Source organism: Habropoda laboriosa, unplaced genomic scaffold (assembly GCF_001263275.1).
Source record: "Habropoda laboriosa isolate 0110345459 unplaced genomic scaffold, ASM126327v1 scaffold39, whole genome shotgun sequence".
Classification (NCBI taxonomy): domain Eukaryota; kingdom Metazoa; phylum Arthropoda; class Insecta; order Hymenoptera; family Apidae; genus Habropoda; species Habropoda laboriosa.
The window spans coordinates 48867-66736 of NW_017100138.1; the positions used below are offsets into that span (position 1 = coordinate 48867).

At 30.9% G+C, this 17870-nt stretch overlaps 1 protein-coding gene across 1 annotated transcript; it reads right to left on the reverse strand.

The window, feature by feature from the left end:
* Positions 1-102: 102 nt before the first annotated feature.
* LOC108579608 (phospholipase B1, membrane-associated-like) lies at positions 103-14143 on the reverse strand. The gene is made up of 9 exons (XM_017943189.1): positions 14105-14143; positions 13165-13278; positions 5281-5390; positions 4316-4520; positions 3852-4028; positions 3074-3233; positions 2707-2869; positions 2185-2336; positions 103-278 (listed from the first exon to the last, which is right to left on the reverse strand). The coding sequence occupies exons 1-9, from the start codon at positions 14141-14143 to the stop codon at positions 103-105; spliced, it is 1296 nt and encodes a 431-aa protein (XP_017798678.1).
* Between the last annotated feature and the right edge of the window lie 3727 nt (positions 14144-17870).

Here is a 17870-nt window from a genome sequence, read left to right on the forward strand (position 1 = left end):
TAAACGTCAAATTTTCCATTGATCTGAGGAATTTTTCATCAAAACACGCATCTGTAATTATCACAAATGAAATGGTTGCTATCAGTGCTTCTCTATCTGTTATCAGGTTACAATCCTATCTTGGCGCCCTGTCATTCGGAAATGTCTCGAATTCACGTTAGTGAAAATGTATGGCATATTTTTACTCGGGCATAAAAGTCTTTCGAACACTTCTGGCAGTCCTTGTTCTGTTTTATTCCCGACTGGTTCAAACATGTTGTTCCACAGCAGATTCGCTCCTGAAACACAACGAGAAATGGAACTATTAGCTTATTGCTTTACACTTTTGGATACTGACATTGAAGTACTGTCAAATTCGATGGTTTCGAACATATTATTTAACATTTAGACAAAATTTTGCAAGATTAGTAAATAAGTAAAAAAACTATGTAAGTAAAAAAAAAAATTGAATTATATGAAAGATACGGAAAACTGGCGTTTTTTAGAAAGTGAACTTTAAATTATATGAACTTTAAATGTTATTACAATGCGTATTTATGAATTAGTTAATAACGAGGATAATGTCGTATGTTAGTTTTACTTAATTTGTATTTAACGTAAATTTTGACGTTAACATTTGATGTTATTATTTTATAAAAGTGTATTTAGAAATAGTACTTTAATTTAATTTCTGTGAAGAGAACAATTCGATCTTTCTATTGCAATTTTGTTACATTTTTGTGTTTCTTGTCGTTCTGCTATTTTACATGTAGAAGTTAAAGAATCATCTTGTACTTAAAAATACAATTTTACTTCTAAATGGATTTTTCCATCTATTATGTCGTATATCTTCTATTAGATATCTCAGTTTGTTACATTAATGTCTTATTCGTATGTAGTGGTAAGTCAGACGAACATATTGACTCATTGTTAGGCCAACCGTGACTCCTGATTAACTTCTCTTACAAAGAGTCTAACTACTTGACTTCGCAATACGCGTTGTTAATTGATTTGCTCTTTCGTTTAAGATGAATGACATAGAGAAATCATGATCACTGCGTAGGCTCTCAAGATGTCATTTCTTCATTGTATTTTGGTGTAACAACGAAATATAAATGGTTAGATATTGGAACATCGTAATCTAGAAGATTGTTTAAAACTAAAGCTCTCTACAACAAAAGATACATAAAAAAAAACATTAATTAAAATGTATGAAAGAAAAATGATAATAGATGTGTAACCGCAAACAACATTCTGATAAGCATACCATATTAATATAAAGTATTATCCACATTGTATAATATAATTATAAGGTCACTTATTTGAAGAATGTAATTAAATTTATTTTAGTTACATACATATTTATGTACTATATAAATGAAATTTACAATGTTAAATATACAGTATGCTTTTCTAATAAGTGCATTATTCTCTAAATAGGTGTCGAATGAAGTGATAAAATATGCGGTACTAAATTATTATTGTACTATTATTTTTTTAATTATGCAGCATTCCGGATTGTATATATCTATAATAGTCTATTTTCTTTCTATTTCCTAAATATAAATCAAATATTTTTAGAAATTGAAAATATTTTGTTTATTGTTTAAAGAAAAATATATTACTGATAATTTATCTTATACGTAGCACTGTACATATATTACTATGCATTCTAAAATCTGTATATCAAAATAAATTCAAAAAATGAATTTTTCATTCTAGAAAAAAGAAATTATTCATTATAGAATCTGGAAGTACATATGTACACAATAACGGTACATATGCATATTTTTACTAATACGAGTACACTAACTTTGATATGAAAATGCAATTTAAATCATGTAATACTTTCGGTACGAACATAACGGGTGCCCTAATACTTATGAACGGCTATGTAACATGCTATATCATTGTAACACTTATTAACCCTTACAATTAGACTATGCGATCAGAGGCAAATAATTTACTTTAGAAATCGAACGTTAGATGATAAATTTCGATTTTATACTTATAGAGTGAAAAACTTAAGGCCCATACGAAATACAGAGTCGTCAAGGGGTTAATATATACACTTTTGTTTACGTCCGAATAAAAACGTGAATTAGAATAGAAATGTGCATGAATGATATACAGTTATACAAAAAATATTTCCTTTTGTTATAAATACATATAATTCATTGTATTATTTATTATTTAATTCCTTACCAAGTGCATGCCCCTTTTGGCTGAAATGAAAACAATCGTACGTAACCAAAGTGGGGTCAATGACTGGTGCTTTTCTTGGATCTGCATTCGGGGCGTTAAATAATTTAATAAATGGTTGCAATACCACCGTAAAATCTGGAGATTTATCGTACCTAGAATAGAAATTAGAAGATAAGAATTTATATTTGTCCTTTTCTAAATTAGTATTTAATCCTTAAAAATTTTGCAATAAACATTAGGTCATCCCGTAAGTTCGTGTCGAATTTTATAATTTAGATCAATATTTCCAACGAACATTTCATAAAAACAAAGTAAGTGTCTTCTCATTCCACACATTTTCTATTTTCTTTTTGGTAAGACCATTATTTTCATTAAAATATTTTTCCCTTACGGCACGAACTTATGGGATGACCTAATACCTTACTTCAAATAATTTGAAAACTCTGATGTGTTATAACATTTTTCTACGTGAAATCTAGTAGTTACATTTTCTTTACTTAATTAGTTAATAAACCACCGTACCTTCCAGAATATACTAAAGCTTGGACAGCTTGCTGATAAAGGTGTGACATTTTCGAAATTGCAATGTCTGGTCGACTACTACCTCTGTGCATGCATGCACAGTAAAGCGGGTGCAAAATACGACACATAGCACTTTGTGGCACTCTAATAGAAACTGTAACATCTATATGCAAATCAGAGTGCTTTAATTAGCAATTTAAATAAGGAAGAACATTTTTAGTGTCGAAATGTACCATTTCATTTTGTGGCATTCAATGTTTTGAAAAACAAAACATTCTTCGTTTACATTCTTATTGTGTGTTTGTGTAACTTGTATTTTGTACAGATTCGTTAAAGCATCCATTTTTAAATGTCTTGTATATATTACCTATAACTGGCACAAGGTTGACTAATGTACGAGGTAGAACGATTTTCAAGAAGTCCAGGGTCTTGCGCAAATGAAGAGTGTGAAGAATCGGTGAAAATTGCGAGGGATTGAAGCATTGCGCGGAGCAAATGTCATTTGCACCGAAAAAGATTGTGATGAGCTGTATCGCATAGAAATATTTGAAACGCTTTCAGTATTCGTTTTCTACGGTATTTGAACACTGCCGTTCATAAGTATTAGGACATCCGTCGTGTTCGTGTAGAAAGTATTGTATGATTTAAATTACATTTTCTGGCCAAAGTTGGTGTCATTTATTAGCAAAAATATACATACGTATTCGTTATACTTCCAGATTCCAGAATTAATAATATTTTTTTCAGGATTTTAATAATTTTGTAATGACTTTTGAGAGTCAATTAATTTTGTATTAAAATTACGACAATGAGGTTTACTTCACATTCAGCAAGTAGATTTTAGTAGATTTCAGCAGACGTCTGTAGTATTCAGTAGATTTCAGTAGGTATTAGTAAAATTGAGTAGAATTCAGTAGGTTTAATTAAAATTTAGTACATTTTAGTAAAATACAGTAGTATTCCGTAGGTTTCAAAAGATTTCAATAGATATTAGTAGAATACAGTAGATTTTAATAGAATTCAGCAGGGTTCAATAGATTTCAGTAGATTGCAGTATGCTTCACATTTAATAAGTGTCCTAATACTCATGAATGGTGGATTTCCTAACTACGATCGCGCAAAATGTTTTGAAAAATTTATATTACCTTCCACTGCTTTTTGATATTAATTTGTGGGTTACTTTTCATTCTTTGAACAAGTATGCGAGCTTGTTGAAGCGCATCCTCCGTAGCCGCAACAGGAAATGCGATATTTAGTTTCGCTTTTGTCGAAATAAATTCACCAGTACCCGTTGAAAATCCGATTAAATTAGGATTGAACACCTGATACAATAATACGGAGTGAATACTGTGATTCAAATTGACATCATTTTTGTGACATGAAAAGTTTTTTCTAAACTTTAGTGTACTGCCAGAGAATGTGAAGCAAAATGTTTATTTAGACAGTTGCTCTAATTAAGTCAAATTAGAGAGTCTTGTTATTTTTTCGATTTAAGCAACTGATAAAAAGAAAAACCGCTTCCCATGTGCAAAAAGTGTTTATTGGGCTCGATTGATTATAATTACTTAATTTAATTTCAAGGAGAACGTGCATTTGATACATTTAATACCTTCAGTAAATTAGGAACGGTTAAGAACCGTCTCCAGTCACCTTGACCACCTACACACCAGCTAACTCCGCGTGCTTCTATAAACGTTCCTATTGCAAACTCTTCCAAAGCTCCACTTCCTGCAACCAATGAATCTCCCAGACCACCGACTACATCTATGTCACCAGGTCGTAAATGATGCACACTGTCAGGCGTTGACGGTGATCTATAAAAACAAGATTCATTTCTCTTGAAATTTTTATTTAATAAATTATCATGAAACGTTAAACCGGTATTAGAAATAATAAATTGTTAACAAACAGGAATTTTAGAAGCTTAATTAAACGAGTATTTACTGTTGAATGGAATATGAAGTGAGCTGTAAAATTGGATTTCAAAGTAACATATATTTCGTACTTTGTAGCAGGTATGTAACCTGAAAACAGAGTTAAATGTTGCTTAAATTTTTTTATTTCTCTCTTTTACAAGAATTTGTGAATAATTTGTTGAATTGAAAATTTTATCCAAGCAATAACAGTGAATTTATACTCATAAGAAATTTGACTATGATGCTATTTCGGAAACTACTAGACAACGAAAAATGTTTTTATAACAAACTTGAAGAAATTAAAGGAAAAGTTATTTTATTTTGTAAATTACATATTTCTATAATCTTATATATTATTGCTAATATAACTTTAATAAAATGCAAACTAGAGGATAGAACGATTGTGGAATAGAATAAGAGTTATAAGTCATCGTATTTTAAGATTTATAAGTTTAATTTGACGTTTATTGCATTATTCTTCTTTTTATATAATAGCAACTGACAAAATGTAGCAGAAATCAACGAATATCGATATTATCAACAAATATATTTTTAGTTTCTTCTGAAAGTAGTAACTTGTATTACCTATAATTAGCATTGCATAATATGATAAAACAAAAAACATTACGATTGGTAAAAATATTTTAATTAAATGCACCTTCCAAATTGTACATTACATGGGAATGGAACATAATCAGGTACTTGATGTTGACTTCTGATGCCACTATACATCACAGGATACATGATTCCACTTTTATCAAGGTCATTCTGAAAGAAGAATTTTTTTTTAATACGTACTATTACGTTCTGCACTTTTAATTCGAATATAATTTGTTTTAACAAGATGAAACTTTAATTCTATTGAATTCTCCTATATAAAGTGTGTACGTAAAATATACAACAATTAATAGAAAATTTGACGGGTGATTATGCAAGCCAGAATAAAACGAAATAACGTTTGACGCTTCGTTTTTTCAGTTATTAACATTTAAAAATATCCCCGTGGCCGAGCAAACCTCCCTACACCAACGAATGTAGGATACATCAAGAAACAGGGAGTACAGTGATCCTCAGAACCAACGACACACGGCCGACAGCTTACCTCTTACAGGCCGTAGAGAAGAAGACAGTGACATTTGGCGCCGTAAACGACATTACCGACTTCTGCAGCACTACTGTTTGCTTTATCACAACACAGGTGCATGTTGAAAAGTTCTTCAAATGTGTATTCCATTGTATACTGTGAACACAACGTATATTGTACACACAATACACAAGAATCACCGAGAAACAATCACTTTCCATTACTAACAAAAAACTAAGAAAAGGCAAAAAAATTTTTTAAAAACTAAAGAGAAGTAAATTAAACCTAAATTACACTAATTAGATTTAACTGATTATACCGAAGTAAAACTAATTAACTTATTACTTTGTAACTATAAAATAATGTATAACTAAAAGGAATATAACGGAAAAGATCTACGGATTTGAAACTGTAGAATAAAAAGAAAAAGATTTAAAGGGAAAAAAAGGGACTTAAAAAAGATTTAAAAATTTGTTTAGTTGTATCAAAACTTTTGCTTTCGTTGTCGAAATGATTCTGTCCTCCCAAAGTTTATACTGTTAACCTTCTAACGTTTTTTAGACACCTTTGGTGAACACTATGTTCACTTTCTCCATTGTCATACTTTTACTTAAAAAGCGTGCTCTCAAATATTGTGATTGTTACTTGTCAATTTCAAGTTAGATAGGAAACGAATTAGCAAAGGGAGTTGGATATCGTAAATTTCCTTTTCTGAATGAACATTTGACCAGCGCCATGTCGTGTTTTAGCCAATTAAAAGGTATTTCTGCCTCCCAAATTAACATTGCAAGCATAACTAGAATTTTTATAAACAAAATTTTTAGAATTACTTAAAGATATCTTGTTAGTAATTCACATTCTACAGCAGTAGTTTGAAACTACTTAATAGTATTTTTTGGTAATAGGTGAATTGATCAAAGAGGACTCTTCCTTTGGCGTGATCGCTTCTCAGGGGACAGGGGATCTTCTGGGGACACATGAAAAAATTAATGTATCCAACACCTCTATCCACAGCGACAAAATTGACATGATCCACTTTAGATCGAGGTTAACGCAAAATATTATGGTGGATTTCCTAACTATAAGACGAAATTTTAAAAGCAAGGTGGAACTTTGCAAAAAAACAGTAGCCACATAGTGATGTAAAATGCCTGTAATCTGTATGAACTATTTTTTGTGGACACTTACAGATTCTTCAACTATTTTCTATGGACAATCGCGATATGTGTATTTATGAATTACTTGTTTAATTATGCAGACGAGCTCGTAAACTGGAGGAAAATTAATTAATCTTTTCACTTGACAATCCCATATAAATAGGCTTAAATGGGTCTCGGCAATCCCTATTTATTTAGCAAATAGGTTTAATATGTAATCTACGATATTTTTTATAAAAATTTTCTTCTCTACGATTTGTACCAGGTAAGCTACAGGATCACTGTACTCCCAGTGTCTTGACCTGCCCTATTTACATTCGTTTCTACAGTTAGGTTTTCTGGGTCACAGGGATATTTTGGCCGATTTTTAAATGTTAATAACTAACAAACGAAGCTTCAAACGCAATTTTGCTATTCTCGATTTTCGTCTTGTTTTGGCTTGTACATAGAATTACCCCTTAAGTTATCTTACTAATTAGTAAACTATTATTAACTGCTAATTTATAATTCTCGATTTTGATCTTGTTTTAGCTTGTACAATTACCTCTTAAGTTTTCTACTAATTGTTGTTGAACACCCTATATATTAATGATACAATAAATTATAATCCAGTAAACAAAAATTCGTTATTATTAAAATTTTATCACTTGATGATAAATTGACGATTTTCCTGCAGAATAATGTTCAAATTCAAAATTGTTCATTCTTTACACACATCAGATATTTTATTGTACAAATGATGTTTTATCTTGTAATATTTAACAGTTACACAATATTGAAAAGTTATTTCAAACAAAGTTACTCAATTTTACATTTGAAGTATCATTTAATCTCAATTAAATTTTTCCTTTTAAATTCCGACAAAGGACCTTTGTACACAGATCATTAGTTCCTGAATTGCTTGGTAATTTGGGCATATTAAAAGTATATTAGCAATCTGAGCATTTATTCATTCAGCGTGCCCAAAAACTTACGCTCCAAAACTCTTTTAACATTTGCGTAACTTCGATTGAGGAGTTGAATGCCTATAAAATCACTCTAATCGAAATTTCGATATTATTGCCACCTTCTTGTAAGTCGAATATTTTATTTATCTATAAATACGAATGTTGTGACGCGAATCTTAATTTTATTGAACACAGTGTTTCCGCGTCTCTCACACGCCAACTTAATCTTGTGTGAGTTGAATGAATTTTTCGTATAGGCAATATAAATGTGAACTACTATATTCGATAGATACTTTTCGATAGAATCTTTTTGAAATATAATGTGGACATCTGGAGGAGCCTGAATTTGTGAAGCCCAAATGATGGTCAGTCGTAACGAGACTGAATTTATGTGTGTGTGTGTGTGTGTGTAATGGCTTTACAACACGTCAATTGGTATTGAAGAAAATGTATGGGCACCAGGAAGGCGTATGGAACGCAGAAGCGACGAGTTTCTGCGTTCATAAAACACTTTCTGGCCTCTGACATCGCTTCGAAAGGAAAATTAGACAGAAAAGAATTAAAAATAAGAAGCCCACAAAAACAACAGGCCTGGTCGTCCATGTCATAAAGTCAATCTCTTAACGGTTGCGTTTGCGACGCAGCAACGAACTAGAAATTTCATTTCTAAACATACATATGTAAATCATATAAAGAAACTAAACAATTCTATTCCCATTTATTTTCCTTCAAACTCTCTAATACTTTCGTTGTAAAAATTTAAATTAAAACGGACATAGTACTGTATGTTGCTTCAAATATTTACTCATCTCTTTTCGAGTCTTAAGAAAAAAAATGCACTTCGTTTTGCTTTTGACACTGCAGATCGTTTATTTACGTTCGTAAAGGTAAGATCTTCTGTTTCTTTTTCATTCTTTGGGAAGCATAAGAACTTCAAGGTGTACCATTTCTCTTTGGGCACCTTAAGAAAAAAGAAAACACTTCCTTTTGCTTTAGACAGTGTAGATCATATATTTACTCTTGCAAAGGTAGGATTTTTTTTTTCACTCTTCTTTGGGAAGCATAAAAGTTTGATGTACCATTTTCCGGTATTCCTGATTCCACGTCCGGTACATAATATGTAGAGACGATACGATCGGTTTCGACGAAATTTCATCCTTTATCGATCGCCAGTAAATACAGACTTAACATACGATACACGTCGGTACGTTTACTTTCTTTCATTTGCATTCTACCTCGTCGTAGCTTAAATACCGTCGCATATAAATAATTTAAGAAGTAGGCCTTCTGAACGCGTTCGACTGAATAGGGAGAACCGGGACCGGTTCGTTCATTCGCATTGCGAACCAACGAAAAGAAAAGTACTGGCCTTTCTCCAATTGCTCAGCATGCAAAGCACTCTTCTTCTCGTTTATGTAGTCGTTCTTCCGGTTTGACATAACGAACGGATTGTAATGCTGCGTTAACGTGTCACGTCCTGAAGCGTTACCCACTTATATCTCAATTAGTGAGGGTAACTGATATTTTGTATGTACATATAATGAACAATGGCAGAAGCTGTGTATTAGAACTTTGGGCAGTATTTCTTGTGTACAGGGTGTCCCAGTTTTTTTCCAAATCGAACTTTGTCAGCATGTTTTATGGGTATAAGTAAGAGAAAAATGGGATATTGTTTCGAATGGCTCCGGTGGCCGATCGAGATGAAATTTTGTGGGTGTTGTGAGAGATGTGAAAGGTCTCCAAATATAAAATCTTAGCTTCGGGAATTCATTCGGGAATTCACCTGTTCGAAGGATGCTTCTAAACCAATTAATGTGTTGCAATTTTCCGTTCAGTTTACATCACAGTTTTCAACAGTTAAAAATGAGACATAAAGATTACGTAAATAAGTATTTTTATATTCTGAAACAGTAATTTTCATGAATGCAAATTTGATATTAACGATGTGACATGTTACATGGTTCGAATTTCACTTCAACTTTAACAATTATTCGAAAAATTTCAGTTGTCGATTTAATTTACGTGTGTATTTCTTTGATACAAAATTTTTCAGGATGTATTATAAGATCAAATCTGATAACGTTTACTTTAAATTTCGTATTTCGGTTTTAATATTACAATCATGTTAATCGTTAAATGTGTAGCGACTGTGACAAGGAGCTAGTGTTAATAAGAATAAACAATAATGTTTTATTTACAACTAGAGAAGACAGGAAAGTGTTAAGGGACGTTCCGACGATCAATACACATTGTCAACATTTCAAGGTTCTAAACATTAACTGGAAACTGAATATATTGTTAATAAATATTGAACTTATGAGAAAAATGCAGTTTGTCGATAAATATTGACAATGCTGTGTTGACAATTTATATTCGCCGGTTCCTTGAAGTCAATTATACTCCATCTCAGTTGACTTTAAATGACCTTCAACCATCGGTCATTGTATGCCTCTTAAAACGCTCTATTAGAAGATAAGTAAAAAAACATATCAATCCATTAAAAAAAAAAAAGACAGTTAATCTTCACATCTGTTCTACACCTCCACCTACAGAAACGCTATTGGCATTGAATTCTGTCCATCTTGAAACCAAGCAAGATCTGCCTAATGCACTTTTTTTCTATCGCGAAAATCAGGCGAATTATTCAAGTGACCTGTTTTAGATACTTCAACCTTGTACATACACATAATCCCATTAATATTGAGTTGGTGGGAAAGCAATATCACTTCTGTGAATATTTTTGAGTATATTGCAATGATCGCATATTGTATTGCACATTCATTCTATTAATTATGTTCTGTTCCTTTTGAGTCAATTTTGAGAATTGAATATCTATGTACTTTGAAAGAGCTGTATACTGTTTCTAAAACACATATGTGAAGAGGCAGAATTTTTGCATTCTTCAATCCAATGTGGTGTTATTGTTTTATTTAATTTACCATTTAAATAATTTTATAATGACTGAAAACGGTGATAGTCTGATAGTGTAATGTCTGGAAAATACGGAAAATGAGAATGAGTTTCCTAACAAAAATGTTTTAATTTTTTGCGTTTATAATGCAACGTGTGATCCAGCAGACTGCAAATTTGTGGCAATAATTTCTTTCTGTCAATTTCTTTATAAATATGTATAATTTCTTTTGCAATTCAAAATTTTCATCACAAAATTTGATGAACCAACGTTTCCACACATGTTCACTCATTACATTTATTCCAAAAACATTCCGAATTGTTTTTCACAGAAATAGCTCCATTTACACCTTTTCTAAATTCATGTCACATGTTTGACCAAAGACAGACTTTATCGTACTCCGTGTTTAACTGTTGGAACTGCTCAATCTACGCTGATTTCTAAGTTCAGACAAGAGTCAAGTGTTTTATAAATATAAAATGCCAGCCAGATAAAATGATTTCATCGTAAACAATGACGTATGAGCCATTGAAACTGTTTATTTTACAATTAGCACAATCGAAAACTATGATAAAAATTACATCATATTCATTTATTAAATATCTAACACGACTTACAAATAGCGCTCTGATACGACAATACGAAACATAATGCAAACACCACCGTATTGAAAGTACGTAGCACAATTTCCAATTTTTTAAAAATAACAGAATAGACAAATACAATCGTTCAACGTGACTCGAACACGGCTAATCATATTAAATTACCCTAGAGAAAAAATCATTTTGTGATGAACCGTAATACAAATAGCAGTAATAATAATGATAATAATAACTGATACAAACTTAACAAACAAGATGTTATAAATGAATTTATGTTCTTTTCTTAACATCAACAAGTTACGTTGTTCTTATGATGTTCTTGTTCTTATATAAAAGATGTTACGTTTCAAAAGTATTTAGTTTTCTTATAAGAAAGTCACACACTGTCTTCTCTTTAATAGAATAATTAGTAATGTTAACATTAAAATGGTAATATAAAGTTGCTATTTCGTTGAAACTTGCTAATGCTATCGGCCAATGTACTATTTTAAAATTTTTATCATTTTCTCTTTTTGAAATATAGAGTCATGAACATATATTTGAACATGAATCATTTTTAATAATTTGTAATAACATGTTTTCTGTCTAATTCATTGTGTCCTTATCATGTTACTGTTAGATGTCATTATTTTTTTTTTTTTTTACATTTAGAACTGAACAAGCAAATAAAACCAAATTTTCTAGTATAGTATTATTAATTAATTAATAACATTAGTAGTTAATTCGTTCGCTTTGACACTTCTGTCTTTGGTTCGTGGTTCTGTGAAGATTGGGAGTAATAATGTTAAGAATATTTGTTATTCCCAACAATAATGCTTGCAAAATGTTATTTTTCGTTAAAAATGTTTCCACTAAATGTAACATGTTACACTGAAATATTGTTATATGTAATACTGTTGAGAAACCCTGCGCAAAATTTCGTAACATGTACATAATCGTTCCAAATAATTTCCACAAACCAGTTTATGCATTTCTTTTACATATTAAAGGTTACTGTCCTTATAAAATCATTACATAATTTCGGTTAAACTCTTACATAATTATTTTCTCTTATTTCTGAATAATCAGATTCTATTGTATAATTTGTCCGCTACATTACACAATAAACTTAATTCAAGGAAAATATTTGACACTCTGCTTTATATAATTATAGTACTGTTATACGCAAAATAATAATTATTTTATTACTGTAAATTATCTAGCTAAGCATTACTAATTACAGATTAATTTCTACCATTGTTTACTTCATATTGTATTATCATATGGATATATGAATTTCTATTTACGTTCAATTTCATAATTTCCTATGTATACACTGTACACAAATTGTTTGATTATAAATTAGAGAATATTGCATATACATATAATATTGAAATGAACTCTCGAATCACATTATATCATTTAAGAGGCATAGTAAATTCTCTAATACCAGTAAATTCTCTGGTCATTTTTCTGACCACCAATTAATTTAGTCCTCTAATTAAATATTTACAGTTCACGTTGACACAAAATTATGTCACAAATGTTGTACATTTACCACATATATATTTTTTCTCTTAGAAATTCAGATTTTTACGTACGCAGGATTAATGCTCTTGCAATACGTTGACAAAAATATATCGAAAATTATGGAAATTATCTCAAATAAAAATGTTTAATTTCAATAAAGTTAAGTTTTTCCAAAAAGAACGACTTAAAACCGCGAGAACTCTCAAGATGACCTAATAATTAAGATGAGACATAAGAAAACTGCAGGTCAATTTTGAAAGAAATGTGTCCATTAATTTTATCGATGAAATGATTATTTAAATATTTTGATAACTCTTATTTAAAAGACTCACCTTTCCAGATTGAAGAACGCCTTGCAGCAAATCCATGAGCGAACCTGCGACGGTTGGCAGTATGATTAATACTAACGAGAAATGCATGGTTTCGGCAATGATATGGCATGCGGGCTGAAAAATTTCTTAAAAATCGTTCTATTTCTCGATACTCTCTTTTAAGATTTATCGTGACTTGAGATTTATTTCAACGAGGACTTTCTCTTCTTCCTTCGTTTCGATGTACCTCTGCATTTACCGAAAGCCTTGAACGTGAGCTTTCTTCAACGGCGTCCTATTGTATGTGTTTCAGACGACATGCGGTCGTCGATGAGGTCTGCAAACTTATTTTTCCACTCATGTGTTCGTTTAGTGATGGATACTTCTGCTTTCTTGTCTGTCAATTATCATAACACATTCTGTTTGTTTCGCTAGAGTTTTTCTTTCTACATGTACACATCTGCTTAAACAATTCAGAGCGCCTTTTAGCTTTTAAACAAATTCAACTTTTCCGTATGCGTGTAACAATTTTATAGGAAATATTTCAACAACGTTCACAAGTGACGATCTTGGCATATTTTTAATCATTTATAAATCTGTTAATCAATGTCTGTGAATTTTTCTATGATCATTCGTAATATTTGTGGACTTTTCTATGGATATTCGGAGTCTTTTAGTAGGTTATAATTAATTATTTGGGTACGCTTGTATGCTGACAAGAAAACCATGATTCTCTTCATTTGAAAATCCTATAGAGCGAATTTTCTCTTTACAAACTCTCGCAAAATTGAAAGAACTAATAATGTTTACATAATATTTTGTATATATTTTTAGTAAAAATTTAATGAAATGTTTCAAGAGAGTATTTAAAATCGTGTTTCTAAATAGTTTCTAACTTATGGATTATCTAACTTGAACCAAAGGAACAAAAATCAACGAATCTGTATGTATGTATCCTTACTTGCTCGATATCACTTGGCACGTCAACAGCATGGATCATTTTTCGGACGAAAAATGATATTTTTACGGTAATGTGAAGCAGAGGAAAGAATGAATAAACCAGAATTTGGAGGCAACTACTAGTGGAAAACCTAAATCCCACCTTCAACGATTGTTAATTCGGGTTCTCTGTGCCTATAACTAATTCGTGCGGTAGGTATAGTCGATGGAACAAATGTAGTACACTCGTAAATTAAAACATCAAGTTTACATCACGTACTATTGGACAAACTAAAAATGTCAATTAGTATTTTTGGCTACATTTCATTACATGCAAGGTGATGGATCCCCATAAGCAAGGTATCATTCGTTAGAGATTCAACAAAAGTGATAATTCAGAGTGTTGGATGAGAAGTTCTTCTGCATTCACCTTGCTTACCGATTCTTGTTTAGACAGATTACCATTTCTACGTTCTATCTAAAATTCTTTGAGCAAGTCTTCCTTCTATGTCGACGGGGAACTATGAAATTGGCTTGAAAATTAATTTGTGCCAAAAATCAGCGAATTCTTCAAGTGTGGAATGCAAAAGCTGACATAACGTTGCGAAGAGCTCGTAATAAAATTATGAAAAAACCTGAACCCTGTACAACCAGAAGAAAGCTCGTAAATTTATTGGACAACATATTCATTTTTCATTATTACAACTTTCCATTATTACTGAACGAACGATCGTGAAATTCGATAAATCGATGGTTCTCGAATAAACATTCTAGAATAAACTTTATAGTTATAACTAAAGCAGAAGAATTAAATTGAATAGAAAGTCACCTAAGTATATCAATTTTATCTCCGATTAAGTTTCAAAAATCGTATGATTATACATAACATTGCTTGATCATGTGTAAAGGGCTTTAAAATTTTATATGACATCATTAATTACATAACGAAAAGAAAGTATATGGATGTGGAATATACACATAGGGTGTTCCAGCAACTTCGTTCAAATATCTCCATTACTGAAAGAAATAAGCGAAAACGTTGCTTACGAAATTTCTGTGATTTCAATAATTTCTCAATGCAATAATTACAATAATATGGTGGCAATGGTTTCTTTATAGGTTATGTTAGGTTAGGTATAGGGGTCTTAAGTGTTGAGATCTGGAAGTTATTTTTATTTTTTTAATAGAACATTCAATTTTTATAGTTAAATTCGATAGAATAGCGAATTCTGAATATAAAAGTAGTAAAGTACATTTATCCTAAAACTCAACGTTCTTAAAATATTCGACTTTGTCCATTTTATTACCTTCATTGTAAAACATGTTCGAAACTATACTCAGTATTAAGAATGTGAACAAGAAGTAGATAATAAATATCGTGCAGTGGCATTATTAAACTTTCTATATCTCACGGTATTAATAAATTTCTCATTTAGTGATAAGGCTATCCATATAAAGTTCTCATTTAAAGAACAAGTAATTAGATATGCTCCATTTATGGAGAATATAGAAAAAGCACACGTGTCCTTCACATTGAATATTCGAAAGAATATGTGAAAAATGAAGGGAAACTGTGAAGTCTCGTTGTTTGTAAAAGTAGTCGTAAAAACTCTTTGAATAGTGGAGACAATGAAATGAATGTTCTTACAATGGTGAATTATTACCCTGAGATTAGGGTAGAAGTAGAGTACCGCGAATTCTCTCTCGTCGTAAATTTCATCCATATCGTACTAGCCTTCACCAGATATTACACGACATTTATTGTGTAAATCATGCTAGATTTTGTGTAGAAATTCAAGAACTTCTATTCTTCGATATTATTCACCGATCAGAATTTGTCAGAAAACTATCGGGCTGTAAAAAATCCTCACTGGCTATAACGGATTAAACATTAAAGAATATCTCAGGAACGATAAGTTTTAGGATAAATGTACATGGGTCCTTTATATTCAAAATTCATTGTTTTATCGAATTTGACTATAAAAAATTAGATATTCTAAATAAAAAAAGGCAAAATTGACCTTTAAATCTTTTCTCTACCTCAAAGTCGATGGAACACTCTGTATATGGAATATATGATAAATTATTCAAATGTTATTCAAAAATCGAGGTAATTTTCAGTATTTATGGTACACACAATGTATAACTTCTATAAGAGATATAAGAAATACATATTAACCTTCTGCTTTTACTTGGAAATTGATGAAGAATGTAGTTTATATTAAAATCATTTTGTGACTTCACTGGAAACCACATCTGATATCTCATATTAATTTACACCATCATTTCTGAGAATATTCTATTCATGATCCTTCACATTTTTCTTATACCATATATTACCCTCGTCGAAAAGAACCGATCATAATAAAAAGTCGACCATTTTCACTTTCATTTTTAGTCACACATTCACTGCTTTTAATTTCTTTTTCTTTCTTTTTTTTTTAATAAAACAACGTAGCAACACTAATCACAAATAAAACACATAGGCCAGCTTTCCTTCGAGGATCCTGTAGTACTAGCAGAAGATGGAACACAGTATGAATGAAAAAGAGGTGGAGACATATGTAAGTACTTACGCACATGCATCGATGACCCCCCTACTTTTCAGCCTAAACGAAGCCACTCTGCGTTCTTTTGTATTCTTATACAGTAGTAATCATACGTGAGTAAGAGTGGTAAAAATTTGTCCTCCAACCGTTGCTCTTATTATTGTGCAGGACGTCTAATATGCATTGTCGGTGAAAAAACTCACCTCGTTAAAATTTATTTAGCATTGTGTAATTTCAGCAATTTTATTTAAAATCATAGAATTTATTATTGATACGAAGAAAAATCATTTACATTCATTTGTTAACAATGAAATTAAGAAAAAGGAATAATGTAACAGAAATGAGATGAAAACAATTTCCGTACAGTATCCAAGAATTCGGTAAAATGTCTAGAAACAAGGCTCCAAAAGCAAATATAAGTTAATTCCTTGTTTAGAAACAAGTTACTCAAAATATTAACTTTTCCTATAATGGAAAATATCTGTTCATATTTATATTTGTTTAATTATTGACAAATTTTCGCTATGTCACTCTTATTTGTACTGCATCATTCTGTAAGTAAATATGGTTAGGATATGGTTAAAATATAGCAACTGAAGCATTTCATGTTTCTCAACTAAGCATAAAAAATTCAAGGAGTGATAGTTCCATAAAACTGTATTATCGAGATCTGTCACATAGATACGGGATCTTTCGTAATTTTGAGAAACGTTTCTGAAGGTAATGGAATTAAACCTGTTACTCCTGTTGAAAAACGTAACAATAGCTATTACACTTTCACTTGTTATATTGACAAATACCAACCTTATATGTATGTTACGCGATTGACCACTCGTATTTAGCAATTTAAACTAGAACTTCAAATGAAAATCAATGTTAATGATAGATGGGTCACTCAGAAGCCAAAGTGACTAACTACGGCAGATTAAATTTATTAAATTTTTTTATTTATGAAGAGTTAAGCACCAAACATGTGCTTTGATACTAAAATTGAAAGAGCTTTGATACTAAAATTTCAAAAAGTGGAATTAATCATTTTGGCTTCTGACTGACTCATATATTGTAGAGTTACACAAGAAAATATCATCGTAATGTAACAGAAAGTGCAATACTAATTTTTCTTTCGAATTGTTATTCTTTGTCATTGTTCTGCTAATTTTGCAGTATGCAAACACTTCAATGAAACGGGTAAATCTTTAATTTGAAAGTACACCTTGAGAGTATTCAATAAATTTTGTG